Below are 18,737 nucleotides of genomic sequence, written 5' to 3'. Positions count from 1 at the left end.
AGGAGAGGGCCAGAACAGAGTCTCCTCTCACGGCCCTCCAAGAGAACCCTCCCTGCCTCAGAACCCGAGTCTGCACTTCTGGCCTCCAGAGCTGTGAAGAGTAAGCTTCTGTGGTTTAAGCCCCCAGCCTGTGGAACTCTGTTACAGCAGTGGGAGCACTAACACAGTCCTTCTGGGGCAAGAAAAAAATGAGGCGTGTGTGTGTGTGTGTGTGTGTGTGTGTGTGAGAGACAGAGAAAGAGAGAGAGAGAGAGAGAGAGAGAGAGAGAGAGAGAGAGAGAGGGGTAGTACCTTCTTCAGAGCTGCTGCAAGCATTAAGTAAAAGCTAATACCTACTCCAGGATTAGAACAATACCTGGTACATAAGCGAGCAACAGGAGCTAATTTTTTTTTGCTATTATTAAGTAATAATAGTAAGATTATTACATCCTGCAATAAAAACCTATTTCATGAAATTCTTAAAAGGCCCTATGACAGAATGGCATTTCTGAAGAATGAACAGATGACATATCTTTGGAAAAGCCCCATACAGACCATTTGTCTCTGCTTTTGATAAATAAATACACAATGGCAAAGACTTCCGAACAGCACTCCCCAGCAGCAGCTGGACAGCAGCCATTCTGTACACCAGTAAAATGGGGAGCCACCGGCTTTAGTCATCACCAAGCTAGGGGCCGGGGAGCCATCCCCCTAAAACAGTGGCCCAGGGTCGGACACCCGATCAGAGAGCCAGCACCCTCCACTGGAAAGGGAGCTGAGGGAGTTCCCAAGGGAAGGTCAAAGTTATCTTCCCACAATTGTGAACACACTATCACAGAGAAAAAGGAGAACTGAGGCCTGCAATTCTATATCCTCTAGTAAGACAACAAAAATTTAAACTGGAAAATGTTAAAAGGATGTATGACCCAATGCTTTTCTCAGTTAATAAAGTACCCACATAGCTAGCTTTGAACAATGTTATTTCGTGGGGTACCATCCAAGATATCACAGTTATACAAACACCCACACTGTAACAAGCACTGGACTTAATGTTGGGAAGCAGAATTCTCTAGAAAATGCCCACAGGCACAAACTTTACACACGAACCACGGGGCGTCACATTTCCCTGGGAAGCATGGGCTCCAGGTGGAGAGGTCAGCACAATGTGGCGGACTCATGAAAGGCTAAAATGGGGAGGGACAAGAGAAGCAAGTATCATCAGGAACTAAGTGGGGAGCTTGGCCACCGAGGTAAAGGTCTAGCAGGTGAGGCACCACGTGTAATGGTATGGCACCCCTGTGTGCAGTGGGGCACCAATGACAGGACGAAGAACTTACTAGAGGCAGGATTTAGACAATGTCAGAATGGGACGGTAACTGAAGTCACAAAGACAGGAGGCCCTGGAACCAAGAACATCGACAAGAAAGGGCTGAGCAGAGGAACAGGATGCATGGAACAGGCAGAGGGCTGAGATGGGGACCTAAGCCTTCAGGTTAAGCAGGGCAGAATGAACACATGCTCTTCTGTGTCCTTTTCTGAAACACGCTAAAATTACACCAAAGGAATAAAAGAGGCTTAATACCCACAGAAACGAAGAAAGTGGAAGAAGGGAAAGTAACAGGTTTTAGGAGAAATGGAAAGCAGAGAACTGGAACTGAGAGGAGTAAAGGATACTAAGCCTAAGTGCCTGCAGAGATCCCCCCGATTCCTGCTCAGAAGCCCCAAAATTGCCAAGGATGTCCCCTCCCTGCAGAAGACAGGATATGTACCCTCTGGAGGAGCTGAGCCAAGAGGGTTCTGGAGACAGTGGGTCAAGTAAAGGGTGGGGAAGAGGGCCAGACTCAAAGCAGGACACTAAGCAAAAGCCCATGCACCTGAAGCAGCTTTCCCAGGACACCCTCAACAATAATGGCCATCAGGCTGGGACCAGAAGGCAAGAGTTTAAAGGAACCTTCTCTGGAAAAACTGGATGGCTCTAGAGAAATCACACAGTGACTGATCACTAGAGGCCCCAACAGAGAGGCTAGCCCATCAGTCCACAGCCAGCCTGCCCCACAGCTTGTCAGTCAGCCCTGTGGTGGCTTTTTCTTGAACACCAACAGAAGATAGCCAAGGATCACCAGACATTTGAGGAAAGCCTCTCAACAAAACACAGAACCCAAACTGGGGGAGGGAGAAGGATGGACAATGAGACAATGCAGGGTAGAAAAAATTCAAAAATGCTACTTTAATTGATATCCTCAGAAAGGTATTATTTCCATGAAACAAGAACAGGATGCTATTTTTAAGAAGCAGAGAATAAGAACAAGTTCTTAAATATTAAAGATAACAGAAATACACTGAATAGAAAGACTGGACAACAAAGTCAAAGGAATCCTGAAGAAGCAGATTCAAAGCAAAACAAAACAAGAACAAACCAATATGCCCAAAGAGACAAGCAACTAGAAGAAAACATAATTGGAGCACCTGGGTGGCTCAGTCGGTTGGGCATCTGCCTTTGGCTCAGGTCATGATCCGGGGTCCTGGGGATCAACCGCCGAATTGGGATCCCTGCTCGGCAGGAACTGTGCTTTTCCCCCTCCTTCCTGCTCATGCTCTATCTCTGTCTCTCTCAAATAAATAAATAAAATATCTTAAAAAAAAAAAAGAAGAAGAGGAAGACCAGGAGGTCCAAACTCAAAGAATGGGAGTACCAGGAAGATTATCAAATGTGCGAAAACATCTCAGAATGGAAAGAGAGAAGCCTCCAGATGCAAAGTGCCCATCAAGAGGCCAACACAAAAAACTAAACACACTCATCCAACCCATCAACATGGGATTTCAGAATACAAAGGATAGAGGATATCCTGAAACTTTGGAAGGTGGGGTGGATCAGGTCACCAAGGACTGAGGTGCAGGTTGCACTTGATGTCCCAGTAGCAACAATGGAAACCAGACGGTAGAGGAAGCAACTATTAGGGAAAAGCATTCTGCAGCTAGAATTATATACCCAACCCAACTATCACTTTCAGTCAAGTGAAAAGGCACATCAATACATTCTCAGACCAGCAAAGTCTCAAAATCTTACCTCCCATACACCTTCAGGAACATTCTCTACCAAAACAAAGAAGTGAACCAAAAAGATACGGAATCCAGGAAACAGAGAATCCAACAAAGAATACACACAATGTGGATGAATCCCCAAAATATTATGCTGCCTGAGCAAAAGAAGTTAGTCACAAAATAGTACTTTTATATGTTTCCATTTTCATGAAATTTTAGAAAGACAGAATGCATATACAGAGATGGAAAGTGAACCCTGACTGGCTGGGGTAGGGTGGGGTTTGAGGGGGGAACAGCAGCCAAGGGTACAACAAACTTTCTGGGCTGGTGGAACTGTTTTGCATCTTCACTGCAGTAGTGGTTATATGGGGGTTTACATCTGTCAACACTCATTGACTTGTGGATTTAAAAGGGGTATATTTTATTATATGTCAATTACACTCCATAAAGTTGATTTTTTTAAAGGAGAGAAGGGAAATCCCTAGCATTACAGTTGTGAAGTAGATCTTAAGACTAAACTTAGAACTTCAAGAAGGAAGTCTCCAGGGTACAATGGAGTTAGTAACTCCATTAGTTACTACAGACTGAATTATGTCCTCTCACAAATTCATATGTTGAAGCCCTAACCCTCATGTGACTATTGGAGAAAGGGCCTTCAAGGAAGGGATTACGGTTAAATGAGGTCCTAAAGGTAGAGCCCTGATCTGATAAAACTGGTGTCCTGATAAAAGCGGGAGAGACACCAAATCTCTCTCCACCATGTGAGGACACAGTGAGAAGGGGGCCCCCTACAAGCCAGGAAGAGTCCCTGCCAGAAGCCAGAGGCTGCCCAAACCTTGCACTTCCAGCCTCCCAAACTGAGAAATAAATTTCTGTCCTCTGAGCCACCCAGTCTGTGGTATTTTGTTATGGCAGCCTGAGCAGCCAGACTAAGCTGTAATTTTATGGATGGAATATCATACGGAGAGGCCCCTGGATGGTGTGAGAAAGTGGTGTAGGTACATTAAAAACCAGACAAACTTTAAAAGGCAATTATCAACTCTGGGAAAACAAAAATTATTCAAGAAGAAAACCCATAATCAGCATACTGATTTAGCAGAGGCTAAAATTTTCCTAACTACACTGGGAGGATGGGGCGAGGGAAGGAAAGAAGATGGTAAGAGAGCTACATCTTAGCTATCACAAGAGGAAGGCACAATCACTATAATGAATAAATCAAGAAACAGCACCAAGCTTACAATTTCAGATATGCTTTTCAGAATATACAGGATTTCAGAATATACAAGTATATTTCTTTTTTTTTTTTTTTAAAGATTTTATTTATTTATTTGAGACAGAGAGAATGAGAGAGAGAGAGCACATGAGAGGGGGGAGGGTCAGAGGGAGAAGCAGGCTCCCTGCCGAGCAGGGAGCCCGATGCGGGACTCGATCCAGGGACTCCAGGATCATGACCTGAGCCGAAGGCAGTCGCTTAACCAACTGAGCCACCCAGGCGCCCTATACAAGTATATTTCTTAGGAACCAGTTAAAAGAATTAAAAATACCTGCCCAAAGAACCAAGTTTGATAAACTTTTTAACTTTTTAAATAACACACATTATTTTTGATTAAATTTTTTATGACTTTAAACAAAGGAGAAGGATATGTTCAATGATACTAACTGCTGCAGAGAGATCAAATAAGGACTCGAAACACCCAAATCTACTAATCAGGAAGTCACTGCTGAGACTAAAAACCAGTCTGCGAGGACTGGTAGGGGAAGAAGGCCTGCTGCACCAGGTTAGAAGCCTCCTGTGGGCAGAACTCACCAAGCTCCGCGGGATGACAGGGACAGAGGAGGACCTCCAGGAGGTCGTGGCCTGGCTGGGGGACCTTCGAATCAACACACGCAGCTCACTACCACATAGTACTTTCTAAAGGAGAGGCGGGGACTGCTCACTACAGCCCTAATCCTCCTCCTGGCCACCCTCTAATAAATCCCTCCATCATTCCACTCCTGGAAGGAAAAACTCAGGGGCCTTTGGTTGGATCTCTCCAGCACTCAGTAACTTTGTTCCTGACAACGAAACCAGTATGTTTATAATCTGTGAAAATGCCAAGGTAATTTGTTTCTCAACATCAAAGCAGTTGTGTGCCCAGAACAATGTGGAAAGCTTCGGTGCCATAGGTCTTGGTTTCTACAGGCATTCAAATTCTCCTTTGCCTTCAGCGTAACTGTTCTCAGACCCTGGGGCTGCATTTAACATTTAACAGAGGAAGTGACTGTTACTCAGAAAGATAAACCAAGGGAACAACTTCGCCCAACTTCAAACCATGAAAATTTCTGCCTAGGTTAACAAGCATGCTAGGTGGCTTCTGCAGTGCCGTAATCAGGGTCTCTCAGGACCCTCTTGGTCCCTGACGAGTCATACTTACAGTGCCAGTCGGACTCTCAAATATTCCAATCTTGCCAGCCTCCAACACCCGATACAGCTCTGCCATGAAGTCTTTCTGGATGGAATAGGGTGTGAAGGGAAAAGGGAAATGGATACCACCAACCTCCTGGGTTTTATTAGCCATGATCCTAGGGGGAAAAAAAAAAATAGGCTTGAAATCTAGAACAGTTCCTAAGACCAGTTTCAATACTAGTTATGGAATTTCTCCTCAGGTTGTACACTTTTTTGCAAGCAGAGACCATGTTCTCCCCAAGGTGCCTGCCCTAATGAAGCCATACCCAGCTCATGCAACCCATCTAATGACACTTACCAGAAATGGCTATGCAGAACGCAGCCCAGCAGAGCCCCGAAACAGAAACCGCCCTGCCATTTTACCTGGGATTCCTCTGCTTCTTGGACACCCTTCTAATGCCTCCAGGGAAGGTGTAAAGACTTCCTCTCGAGGTGTGCCCCTGAGGTCAGGGGTGTTGCTCCCGACTAGCTGTGCAACACAGTTCTGCCCATGTCCACAGCGCAGCCTTTGCCTGGCAAAGCTGCCTCACTTAATCCTGCTGCCAATATCTGTAAAATCATGACACACAGGCAGAGAATCACCAGTACAGTTCTTTACGTGGCACAGGTGCACACATACATCCATATTTCATAGGGATCTTTAGTTTGCTTCTTTGTTCGTCCTAGCCTCCATTTCCAGGATAAACCAGAGCCTCCTCCTAAAGCCTTCCCAGCATCAAGAAATAAGAGCTTTTTGTCTGGATGCAGACTGGGAGAACTCTCCTGACAGGGACTAAGCCCTGGCTGGAATTCCAGAGCTCCCCAACACTGAGACCATAGCATTTCTCTTTCCTTGCCAGGCCAAGGTCTAAGAAGAACTTCTCAGCTCCGTGTTTTATCTTTTTTTCCCTCTTCTGAACCACATTTCTCTAAGATAGCTTCTCCATACCCTTTCTTCCTTTAGATTTTTTTTTAATCTTTATTTTAAGTAGACTCCATTCAATGTGGGGCTTGAACTCATGACCCTGAGATCAAGAGTCACATGCTCAACGGACTGAGCCTGCTAGCCGCCCCAACCCTTTCTTCCTTTCATTACCATGTGGAGGACTGACCCTTCCATCCTGGTTCCCACACTCTCGTTGGAAGTCACTGCTCCAAACTATTTGGCAGGCCCATCTCTTCTAAGTACTAGTACTAATCAGTCTGAAATCCACTTACAATCCTGCTACACGACTGGCCTCAGTAAGACTAGTGACAGTGTCAATACATTTATGAAGGGAAAGGTAGTTGCTATGACGTTCTTCCAGTTATAGTTTAGGAGCACCTAACAGGACGACAGAGGCGAAAAACTACAAGGGTGACTATTAAAAACTAGGACCATTCAATACTGAGAGGGAGGCATATAAAAAACAAACAAACAAAACAAAAACAGGAAGAAAAGAGGAAGGTGTCTAACAAATTTTGATCACCTAGTATGTGTCAAACACTCCACAGGCCTTTTTACTATTATCCCAGTTAACCTGCACAACACTGTAAGGATACAGTTGTTGGGTAATCATGCTTCCAGACACTAAGTAATTTTCAAGGGCAGAGTTAACAAGAGAAAAACCAGGGATCCACACCAAGATCCACATGGCTCTTTTAGTCAGATTCATCTCGCAAGAGATAATCAGCAGAGCCAGAAGGGAGATCTAATGAAAATATACATATTGAGAAATTATGCAAAATCTGCGAAAACCTACAACAGAAGCCACTGACAGAGTGGGATTTCTAGAACTACAAAGTAATCCAGATCCTAAGAGAGCTCCAAGAACTTCCCCACCAAGTAAACACCCACAGATTGCCCTTCTGCTGCTCAGTCCTATGCCAGATGGAGCCACTCACTGACCTCCGCTTACTCATAGCTTCTGCTTACCCCAAACTTTGGGTGGCACAGGGCCTCTTTGGCGCCCTCTACCTGTGAGCTTGCCTGGCAAATGATGGACATTTAGGACATTTCGCAGAGAAGCCTCCCCCTCTATTTGGCCATCCTATTCGGGTCAAATACCACTCCCTATCCAAACACACACATACCACCCTGCTTGAAGTCACTCTTTTGTCTCATTACCCTGTATTTAATTTCTTCATAGCTCTTAGCATTAACTGAACTTATTTTATTTATAATCCTTTCATACCAGAATATACATGGCATAAGAGGAGGAACCCTGTCGGTCTTGTTCTTCCCTGCCCCCAGCACCAGAATAGGTACTTTGGCACCTAGCAGGCATTCAAATAAATTTTGATGAAATGAATGAATAGCCAGCTTGATATGGTGGCTGTAGGCAAAGGTTTCTGTTCTTCAGAAGCGTGGGCAGAGGAGGCCCCACAACTAAAATATCTAGTCCAAGGGCCAGTTCTTTAATGGTTTCCAACTGCTTTCATATAACCTCACAGCAACCCTGTGTGATATTTTTATTAGCTCTATTTTATAGATGAAAACACTGAGACTCAGAAAGGCTGAGACTTGACCAGTCACTCAGCAAGTGCTTGAACCCAAGACTTGAACCTCCATCTGCCAGACCTCCAAGCCCCTGGGTTTTATAGTTCATCCTTCTTCCTCCCACCAGGGCAAGGCTACTGAAAAGAAAGACTTGGTTACTAAACTTCAGAATGACAACATGAAACAATATAGAAGAAAGGTAATTATTATTTCACTTCCCTGTGGGTGGTAATTATGGATCTCATTATTCCAAAAGTAGCACAAGCTAAATTATAAGTTAAAGAAGCATTTGCATAAATGCTTGAATAATGGATTCACTAAGTGCTATTAAGGATATTTGGTGTAACTTTTTCTCACCTCTTCAGGTTGGTTGTGTGGTGGACAACCACGACCCCGCAAACAAGTTCTCCCTAGAATTTCCCACCAGTGCTAAGGTACACACCATACGCTTATTAAATGAGATAAAATAGATGAAAGTATCTCAGGTACTTGTTAGTTCTCAAAGTTCATTTTCTTCAGTTCTCAATCATCACTCATTATTTACTTGCGTATAAACTATAGCTACAGAATGAATTGTGTCCCCCCAGCAAAATTCAAGTGTTAAAGGTCTACTCCCCAATACAGACTATATTTGAAGATAGGGCTTTTAGTAGGAAACAAGTTGAACAAAGTCATAAGAGTGGGGTCCTAATCCTTCTAAAGACGGGTGACCTTGGAAGAAGGGGAAAGAGGGAACTCTCTTTCCACACCATGTGAGGATGAGGAAGAAGGGGGCCCTCTGCAAGTCAGGAATAGAGCTCTCACAAGGAACCAAATACACCAGCACCTTAGACTTCCCAGACTCTGCAACCGTGAGTAAACAAGTTTCTGTTAAGCCCTCCAGTCTAAGGTACTTTGTTATGGTAGCCTGAGACAACTTCCAGCCAGCAACTATTGTGCTGTTAGGCTCCTAAATACTTCAACTTCACACACCTGGGAGACAACACAGCCCTAAAAGAAGAAAAGCTTCCCTACACCGGCTGCTAATCCAGAGCCACAGCTTGGTGCACAGCTGCAATGCTCCAAGATCTGGAGAGACAGCCCGGCCCACAACCCCCACATTCTCACCTTGCGGGAGCCTTCTATCTCCCTCCCAGCTCCATCCTCGGAGCGCTCACGCTATGTAAGAAGAACCTGCTACTTATTAGCATTTATTTCCACTTTTATGACACCTCCTCCAACAATCTGGTAGATTTCATTCATCCCAGTCCTCTAGACTGAACCCTACTCCACTTTGATTCCCTGACGGGCAGTAGAGCGGAGCCTTTAACAGAATGGGAACTGGGCTCCGGTGGCCAAGTCTGCGATCCCAGCTTATGTTAATATCCCTAGGCCTCAGTCTCCTCATCTGTAAAAGAGAAACAGGTAACAGCACTTACTCATAGCGTTGTAGTGATCACTAAATAAGGTAATTTATGAAAAGCGCCTTAGCACAGCCGGGCTAAATTGAAGCCCCCTGACGCAGGGTAGCTGTTCTCACTCCGAAGCGCAGCTCCAAAGCCACTGCAGGTCCCACCCTCATTGGTCTGCCCTTTCCCCTCGCATAGGTTTCTAGCCCGCCAATCACACGTTGGCCCCGCCCCTCCGACTCCAAAACCTTTTCCCGCTCCCGACTCGCTCTGCCCCTCTGCACAACAGCCCGCCGCGCTTGCGTTTCCACCGGCGTCTACCCTCTCTCCTGTAGCTTCGCCTCGTCCTCACGCGGTACCGCGCTCACCCTCTTCGCCGGCGGGACTGCTTCGCTGAAGCCGGGGAGATGAGGCGTTCGAGCAGAAAGTCGCGTAATTTCAAACCGCGGCGCACCTCCGTTGACGTCGGCCCCCGGGAGGAGCGTGCTGCGTTGCCACGCCCCCGCGCCACTGCGCCTGCGCAACCCGGAACTCGGAGGGGCGGGGTAGGGTGATTCGCCTTTTGTACCTCTGCGCTTGCGCAGCGGGTTCAGAGCTTGGATTTTTTTTTTTCTGGCGCTGGAAAGCGTCGTCGTGACGGAACCTAGAGGCTGGGGTCAGGGTACTGGGCTTTCTACCTTTGCCCTCTTGCCAGGTGCAGGATGTTTCAGTGATCCTCCTCCGATTGGCGCCAAATCTACTGAGCTCAACAGTTCCTTGACTTGATCAAATTGACCAAACACGCAAACGATGAGATGCTGTAGCCAAAAATCAGGAAACCCGTATTCTAGTCCTGGCTCTTGTCAGGCCTTATGAGTGAACCTCAGTTATTTTACCTCTAAAATGGACGGCATCTGCCCTGCTCACCTCGACAGGGTTGCGTTGTGCAGGGTCTTGGATATCTTGAAATCGTGTAAATTAAAGCACTCTAGAAGAAGAGTTTAGATAATTGCTCCCACGAAGTGCCAGGTACTCCCCTGAGGGGGCAAGGAAGATAAAGCACCAGCCCTGCCATCAGGGAGCACACCTTCTAGTTAGAACAAACATGTCACCTTCACCTCTCTAGACTTGGGTTCTCCTTTGTTCACTCTGGGAATTAAGACCTATATCTGATCCCTACCAACTTTCTGAAAAGTATGTCCAGTGTGTGTTTTTTCCAACACCACCAAACTGAACTCATTTTTGACACTATCTGGAGATAGCGTTAGATCCTACAGGTTAAGGGCTCAGTCCTACAAGACTGCTCCTGCCCCCACTTCAGGCACCAATTACAGGTCTAGGTTGTTACCGGTGCTTCTGACCCACCAGGCTATAGTTGATGGGAGGTTCCCATGACCCCACCCCCATCCCAGGCGGATTAATTTGCTATAGAGGCTCAGGGAAATATTTTGCTTACTAGGTCGCCAGGGTTTTTTGTTTTGTTTTGTTTTGTTTTGTTTTTTGTTTGTTTGTTTGTTTTAATAAAAGGCTAAAACTCAGGGACAGATGAAAAAGATGCATAGGGCAAGGTTACGTGGGAAGCTTCCATGCCTTCTCTAGCTGTGCCACTTTCCCAGGACCTGCATGCATTCACTGACATAGAAGATCTCTGAACCCCCTACTTTTGGGGTTTTATGGAAGTTTCATTGCTCAGGCATGATTGATTAAATCATTAGCCATTGGTGATTGAACTCTATCTCCTGGCCTTTTCCCTTCCCAGGAAGTCTGGGGGTGTCCCACCTTCTAATCTCTTGGTTGGCTCCTCTGGCAACCAACCCCCCATCCTTAGGTTACCTAGGGGCCTTCCAAAAATCACTACATTAACATAACACACCTCCATCGATCTCAGGAAATTCCAAGGATTTTAGGAGTTCTGTGCTAGGAATGGGGACAAATACCAAATATATATTTATTACCACAATATCACAGAATGATTCTAAGAAATGATAAAGGAGGGGCGCCTGGGTGGCTCAGTTGGTTAAGCGACTGCCTTCGGCTCAGGTCATGATCTCAGTGTCCTGGGATTGAGCCCCGCATTGGGCTCCCTGCTCAGCGGGAAGCCTGCTTCTCCCTTTCCCACTCCCCCTGCTTGTGTTCCCTCTCTCGCTGTCTCTCTGTCAAATAAATAAATAAATAAATAAATAAATAAATAAATGAATGAATGAATGAATGAATGAATGAATGAATGAATAAATAAATAAATAAGATAGAGGAGGCATTTTATACTAAGTGCTCCCCCTGGAATGACATAGGTAATTGGTGTGATTTCCCAGAAGGATCAAGGGATGTTAGGGACAGTTTGCTGGATTTGAAGGAAAGGCTTTCAGGGAGAGGAACCAGTGTTAAAAACTTCATAAAAGCATAAAAGTTAACAGCTGCATAAAAGTGGGAGTTTACAAAAGGTGATTCTGATTTTGGAAGGAACGTTAGAGTTCGAAGCCGATGGCCAAGAAAGAATTCTTGAGGCATCTTTGGTGCAAAAAGGTGGTTTTATTAAAGCACGGGGACGGGACCCATGGGCAGAGAGCTGCACCGGGATCATGAAGAGTGGCCCATCATAGACTTTCAAATTAGGAGGGGGCTAGGGATAGTGTAAGTCTCTAAGGAATTTTGGAAGCAAGGTTTCCAGGACCTTGAGGGGGCTGGCTATTGTTGGGAAAAGGCCATTTATTACCGTCTAATAAAACCTTAGTCATGAGACCCTTCAGATGTATATCGGTGCGATATTTTTGGGGGATGATTGCCAACACATATCTTGGGGGGGTAGAGATAAAGAAAGTTTCAAAAAGAATTTTTATATGTTAAAGAAGGCTTACAGGATCCTGGGGGGGTGGGCAGCTAGGATTGTCTTTTGACCTTAGCAAAGTGTCAACATTGAGGCAGTTGAGTCCCTAGAGGAATGTCACTCGACCTGTTTCAAGGACTTGTCAGTAGGCTGTAGGTAGTAAGGAAATTTAATAATTTTCCTTCTTCGTTTCCCACATCAATTCCAGGGTCAGTTTTTTATGAGTACTTATGACTACCAGTGACGGGTAGTTTGAAGACGATAAGAAAGTAATAGGGTCTTGAAATGTGGCCCACCAAAATCCCGAAAAGCTCTGTGATGCCTTGGTTTTAGCTTTAAAGTTGATGTAATGTTGCACTCTATAGCATGTTTTTTGTTGTTTTTTGTTTTGTTTTGTTTTTTAAGATTTATTTTTTGATACGGAGAGAGACAGCAAGAGAGGGAACACAAGCAGGGGGAGTGGGAGAGGGAGAAGCAGGCTTCCCACGGAGCAGGGAGCCTGACTCAGGACTCGATCCCAGGATCCTGGGATCATGACCCAAGCCAAAGGCAGACAGTTAACGACTGAGCCACCCAGGCGCCCCTATAGCGTGTTTTAGAAAAAACAAACAAAAAAATTTTTAGAGTAACTGTCATCTGGTAAACTTGACACTTAGAGATAATGTTCACTACGTTTTGGCCCTATTGCATCAAAGGTCCCTCTCCCTCCTTGCCACACACACACACACACACACACACACACACACACACATTCTTAGGGTATTGAAGCCTCTGATTTCAGAAGCACCATTTAAGGAATAGGAGAGGGTAAGACATGAAGGTAAGTCAGGGTCTGGTTGCAGAAGACTTTAAAAAGCAAGATAATACATTAGACTTCATACTTGTTAAAAACAAAACAAAATTCAACCAAGTAAATTTGAAGATCTAATTGGCTTTTTTAAACAATTCACGCATCCCATCTAGGAAGCAGAGAGGAGTTCCACTGAGTTAAACAAAAGAAAGGTTTTTAAAGACAAAGAAGGCATTAAAAAGGAAGAAAGGAATTTGTTAGCGAGGAATGAATTGTTTTGGCAAGGTTGCCCCCCAGACTCCACCCCAAAGGGAGCAGAAGGGGTCTATCAGTAAATTTCCTGGTCATTGACCAGCAAATTCCGTGTTGACTGGTTTAAGGTTACATTCCTGGGGGTTCAAACTGCAGTTAGGTTAGGTGTTGATACTTGGTTTATTGATTTGGCCTACGTGACAGAATTTTAGGCCTGTGGTTTCCTTTTTAAGCAATTTGCAAGTCACTGAAATGTTTTTGAACAGAGGGGCGAAATTGAAAAAGCAATGTCTTGGAAATATTAAGCCAGAAGCAATGTGAAAGTGATGCCAACAGACCAGGTCCTGGGACTCAGAGGGGGGGTCCCACTGGACCAGCCAGGAGGGCCCCTGGCTGCATGCAGGATAGAAATCAAATGTGAGCCAAGCAGAAGGTGAAAGCCGAGTTTTTTGGAGGTATTGAAAGAGTGCAGATACAGAGTGTCTGGGAGACTCAGAAAGGAAAGAAGAGAGTCTTGTCTATGTTTAGGGTCTGGGGGTTTTATTGAGGAGGGTAGTCTGGGGTATGTATCCTCTCAGGCATCCAGGAACCAGTTAGAACAAAGATGAGGGCCCAGGTGTTATTCCTTGGAGCAAGGGGGTCTTAGTGTCGAGATGTCTAGTGCCTATGGTCTGGAACACACATGGGATGACTTCTTCTGGTCATGCGCACCTGGTCCTTCCTTAGATGTTAATTATTCGAAGGAAATCATTAACTCCCTTCCAAAGGAGGACTTACATTATTTGCACTATGAGGCATGGGTAAAGTGGGGGTGCAGGTCCTAGCAAAGATAGAAGCAGGAGAAGCAGAAAGCAGATTTTTTATGAAGTCCCTCAATTTCTCTGTCTCAAAGGATGTCTTGGAGCAGAGAGACCAGAAGCAAGCGAACAAGCCAGGTTGTGCAGTAAACCCAACCATGCAATAGGGACGCGGACTTCAAGAGTGGCAGCAATAGGAATGGAAAGGGTAGAGGCAGTTCCTATGAGCCTATAAACCTGCAGGTGGCCCTCTATCCTCTTCTTATCCCTGTCCCAGGCATCATCCTATAAGATCCACACTCCTAACATTAGACCCTGGGCTTTGTCCCAAGGGTAAAATCAGGACTGTTAGACCTATGCGGAGCACCTCTGCATTTCTTATTAAACAGCCTCAGATGATGCCATTCATTGATATAACTCAAAGACCTTCTGAACAAATTCCTCGCTAAACTCAAGGCCAGGGAGAAAAAACTTTCCACTCATGTACAAATATGCTTTCTGTAACTCAACAGTGAGAGCTGGTGTGATTGGATGTTGGGGTCCGGGAGCAAAGGGTCACGAAAGGATTCTTGAGACGGTTTCGGTGCAAAAAAGGTGGTTTTATTAAAGCACGGGGACAGGACTGGTGGGCAGAAAAGCTGCATTGGAGTTCTGAGGAGCAATGGATTATATACTTTTAAATGGGGAGGGAGGTAGAGACAAAGGAAGTCTCCAAAAGGATTTTCATATGTTAAAGAAGATTTACAGGATCCTGGAGGCCTAGCTATTGTCAAGCTAAGGTGGTTTTTCCCTCTAGCAAGTCATTAACATTAAGAAAGTTGGGAGTTGCTGGGGGAACGTCAAATTCTGCCTGTCTCAAGTATTTGTCAGTGGGCGGCAAGTTAGAAGGAAATTTAATTGTATCTGTATTTCCTTTTGCCTTTGTTCTCCACATCAAGAGCTACTTAAGCTCATTATATATTCCTCTTTGCCTCTGCTGCTAATAATCTCAAAACTCAATGTGCATTGTTTTAGTTTTTCATTGGCCAGTGGTTTTTTTGTTTTTTATTTATTTTAGAAAGAGAGAGAGCGAGCATGCGCACTCGAGTGCCCACACACGCAAGTAGGGGGAGGGGCAGAGAGAGACAGAGAATCTCAAGCAGACTCCCTGCTGAGCGAAGAGCTTGATCTCACGACTCAGGAGATCATGACCTGAGCTGAAACCAAAAGTCAGACACACCGATTGAGCCACCCAGGCGCCCCGGATTGGCCAGTGTTTTTTCATACTTATTTTTCTGTTCTCATTACTTCTCGATAATTTTAAGTACACGCTCTAGTAGTCAAACCATCTGGATTCAGATCCACTGTTAACAGTCTCAGTGACCCTGGCAAGCTGTTTAAGGCCTCTGGGCCTCAGTTTTCTCAGCTATAAAATGGAGATAATAGTAGGACCAACCTTACAGGATTCTTCTGTGATAAACGAGATTCATCTTGGTAACATTGAGGACTTAGCTCCTGGCATGCCATATAATAAAAGCTCAACAAAGGTAAGTACTAATATGAATTGGGTTTGGTTTTAGTAATCCTATGCTTTTATTATAGGTTTTCTTAGATCCCTTTTAGATACAGCTGTGATATATATATAAATCTAACAATAAATAAATAAAATCTAATAATAAGTAAAGTTGGGTCCTAACTGTGAATCAAATTTTGAGATTTAGGCCTTTGGCAATTGGAAGAGCAGAAATAAGGAGGTCAGGAGGGATAATGTATTTTGAAGAGGGGGATGGGAATATTCTATCTTTGAGATATTTGAAGTTATGCAGTTTGATGGGGTACACATTAGTTACATGCCATGTTACAAGCAGGACCAGGGCCTCTCAAAGGCATCTTTTTCCAGGGTATAGCCTGGCCATCATATTCATTCATTCAATAAATACCAACTGAGCATCAGTCCAGAAGCTGAATTATCTTAGTAAACTCAGAAAGTTTACATCATACAAATGCATGATCACTATATTTACATCCTTGTCAATGGATTCATTTATAAAGGAGCCATTTCCAGTAAGTAGAATAATTGATCTCTTCCTATTTAGGAAGCCAATGTGAATTGGACGATTGCTTGGTAAGCATACAATCAGAACAAGGAAAACATACGAATTTGAGTGTGACATATCACCTAGGCACTGGGAAAGCTCCATGAAATGTGCCTGTCATATAAGAGAAAGCCTTCAGGGGCACCTGGGGGGCTCAGTCCATTAAGTCTCTGACTCTTGATCTCAGTTCAGGTCTTGATCTCAGGGTCATGAGTTCAAGCCCTGTGTTGGGCTCCACGTTGGGTGTGGAGACTACTTAAAAAAAAGAGAGAGAGAGAAAACCTCCAGAGACCAGATTGCTCCCATCCCCAAGACTCCATGTGCCTCTCCCTGGAAGAGTGCAAGATGCACCCTAGTAACATTTCTCTGAGCCCTAATGTCTTTGATTACTATGTCCAATGTATATCTAGGTATATAACTTTTCCTCATTAAGCCACACTCTAGTGGGCATGGGATACATTCTGTTTCCTCACATAATAGGTCAATCTTAGGGGAGCCTGGGTGGCTCAGTCAGTTGAGTGTCTGCCTTTGGCTCAGGTCATGATCTCGGGGTCCTGAGATCAAGCCCTGTGTGGGCTCCCTGCTGAGCGGGGAGTCTGCTTCTCCCTCTCCCTCTGCCCCTCCCCCAACACACAAGCGCGCACTCTCTCTCTCTGTCGCTCTCTCTTAAATAAATAAAATCTTAAAAAAAAAAATAGGTCAATCTCATTTGTTGGACTGGATTTATAGGCTGCCCCCCCCAATGTTTCCATGAAACATTGTTTGAAAATGGAGGACTAGAGTTCAGGAAAGAGGTAGAGGCTAGGTATATGGATTTGATCACCTCTGGGTAAAAGAACTAAAGCCACAGTGAGTTATAAAATTTCTGAAGGTGTGAACAGTTTAAAAAAGCGGGGGGAGGGGACGCATCGACATGCAAAAAGTGAAGTTGGATCCTTACCTTATACCATATATAAAAATTAGCCCAGGGGTGCCTGGGTGGCTCAGTCAGTTGAGTCACCAACTCTTGATATCAGCTCAGGTCTTGATCTCAGGGTCCTGAGTTCAAGCTCGACATTGGGTTCCCTGATGGGCATGGAGCCCACTTAAAAAAAATTAACCCAAAATGGATTTAAATGTAAAAGCTGAAAGTATAAAACTTTTTTTTTTAAGATTTTATTTATTTATTTGACAGAGAGAGACACAGCAAGAGAAGGAACACAAGTAGGGGGAGTGGGAGAGGGAGAAGCAGGCTTCCCGCGGAGCAGGGAGCCCGATGCGGGGCTGGATCCCAGGACTCTGGGATCATGACCTGCGCTGAAGGCAGACGTTTAATGACTGAGCCACCCAGGCACTCCTAAAAGTATAAAACTCTTAAAAGAAAACATAGGGGATTTGGATTTGGCAACGATTTCTTGGATAGGATTCCAAAAGCACAGGGAGCAAAAGTAAAAATGGATAAATCGGACAACAATAAACTTTAAAACTTCTGTGCCTCAAAAGACACAATCAACAGAGTGAAAAAGTTGCCTACAGAATGGGAGAAAACACCTGCAAATCCTATATCTGATAAAGGGCTAATATTTAGAATATGTAAATATCTCCTACTGTTGAGTTGTAGGCAACAACAGCAACAACAAAAACAGCCCAATTAAAAAATTGGCAAAGCATCTGAACAAAGTTATTCACATGACCCAAATGCCCAACAAGCACATGATAAGATGCTCAACATCCCTCACATCCCTCATCACTAGGGAAATGCAAACCAAAACCGCAATGAGATACCACCTTACACGCATTAGGATGGTAACTGTGAGAACACACAGAAAATAACGAGGGTTAGTAGGATGTGGAGAAATTGGAACGTTTGCACACTGCTGGTGGGACTGTAAAATGGTGTAGCTACTATGGAAAACAGTATGATGGTTCCCCAGACAATTAAAAATAAAATTACCATATGACCCAGCAATTCCACTTCTGGGTATCTACCCAAAAGCAGTGAATGCAGGGACTTGAATAGGTATTTGTACACACATGTTTATGGCCACATTATTCACAATAGCCAAAAGGTGGAAGGGACCCAAGTGTCCATCAACAGATGAATGGATAAACAAAATGTGACATTTATATACAATGGAATATCTTCGAGCCTTAAAATGAAAGGACATTCTGACATATGTTACAACATGGATAGTCAGGGTTATCCAGAGAAACAGGTTCAACAGGATGTGTATATAGAGAGATTTATTTTAAGGAATTGGCTCACATAGTGGAGGTTTGGCAAGGCCAAAATCTGATGAGGTAAGCCAGCAGGCAGGCTGGAGACTCCAGTACAAAGGCTGTGGGCTGGCACAATCTCTTATTGCTCTGAGGAATCTCCTCTTGTTCTGTTAAAGGCCTTCACCTGATTAAATGCAGCCCACCCACATTATGGAGAATAATCTGCTCTACTCAGAATCCACTCATTTCAATGTCAATCTCATCTAAAAACCACCTTCACAGGGCGCCTAGGTGGCTTAGTCAGTTAAACATCCGACTCTTGGTTTCAGCTCAGGTCATGATCTCAGGGTCATGAGATCAAGCCCTGAGTCAGGCTCTGTGCCGCCTGCTTAAGAGTCTTTCCCCCTCCCTCTTCCTCCCCCCTCTGCTCCTCCCCCCCTTACACACGCTCTCTCTCTCTAAAATAAATAAATAAATAAATAAATAAATAAATAAATAAATAAATAAA

The 18,737-nt window shown here is 44.6% G+C and overlaps 1 protein-coding gene across 6 annotated transcripts in view; it reads right to left on the bottom strand.

Moving 5' to 3' along the window:
• The window catches only part of DDX11 (DEAD/H-box helicase 11), a 34,476-nt gene extending 24,697 nt beyond the window's left edge, over positions 1-9,779 (bottom strand). Inside the window, exons 1-3 of one of the 6 annotated variants that reach the window (XM_035028482.1) lie at positions 9,682-9,779; positions 5,831-6,016; positions 5,436-5,583 (exon numbers count right to left, since the gene is read on the bottom strand). In XM_035028482.1, coding sequence (XP_034884373.1) covers positions 5,436-5,579 — 144 coding nt within the window. In that variant the 5' untranslated portion in view covers positions 5,580-5,583; positions 5,831-6,016; positions 9,682-9,779. Of the gene's footprint in view, positions 1-5,435; positions 5,584-5,830; positions 9,323-9,343; positions 9,521-9,634 lie in introns of those variants that run through there. The other 5 variants (XM_035028483.1, XM_035028481.1, XM_035028485.1 and 2 more) reach the window with 5 other exon arrangements.
• Positions 9,780-18,737: the final 8,958 nt, after the last annotated feature.

Source organism: Mirounga leonina, unplaced genomic scaffold (genome assembly GCF_011800145.1).
Source record: "Mirounga leonina isolate KUSES-001 unplaced genomic scaffold, KU_Mleo_1.0 Mir_201, whole genome shotgun sequence".
NCBI lineage: Eukaryota > Metazoa > Chordata > Mammalia > Carnivora > Phocidae > Mirounga > Mirounga leonina.
This window is presented reverse-complemented; position numbering and strand designations above follow the sequence as displayed.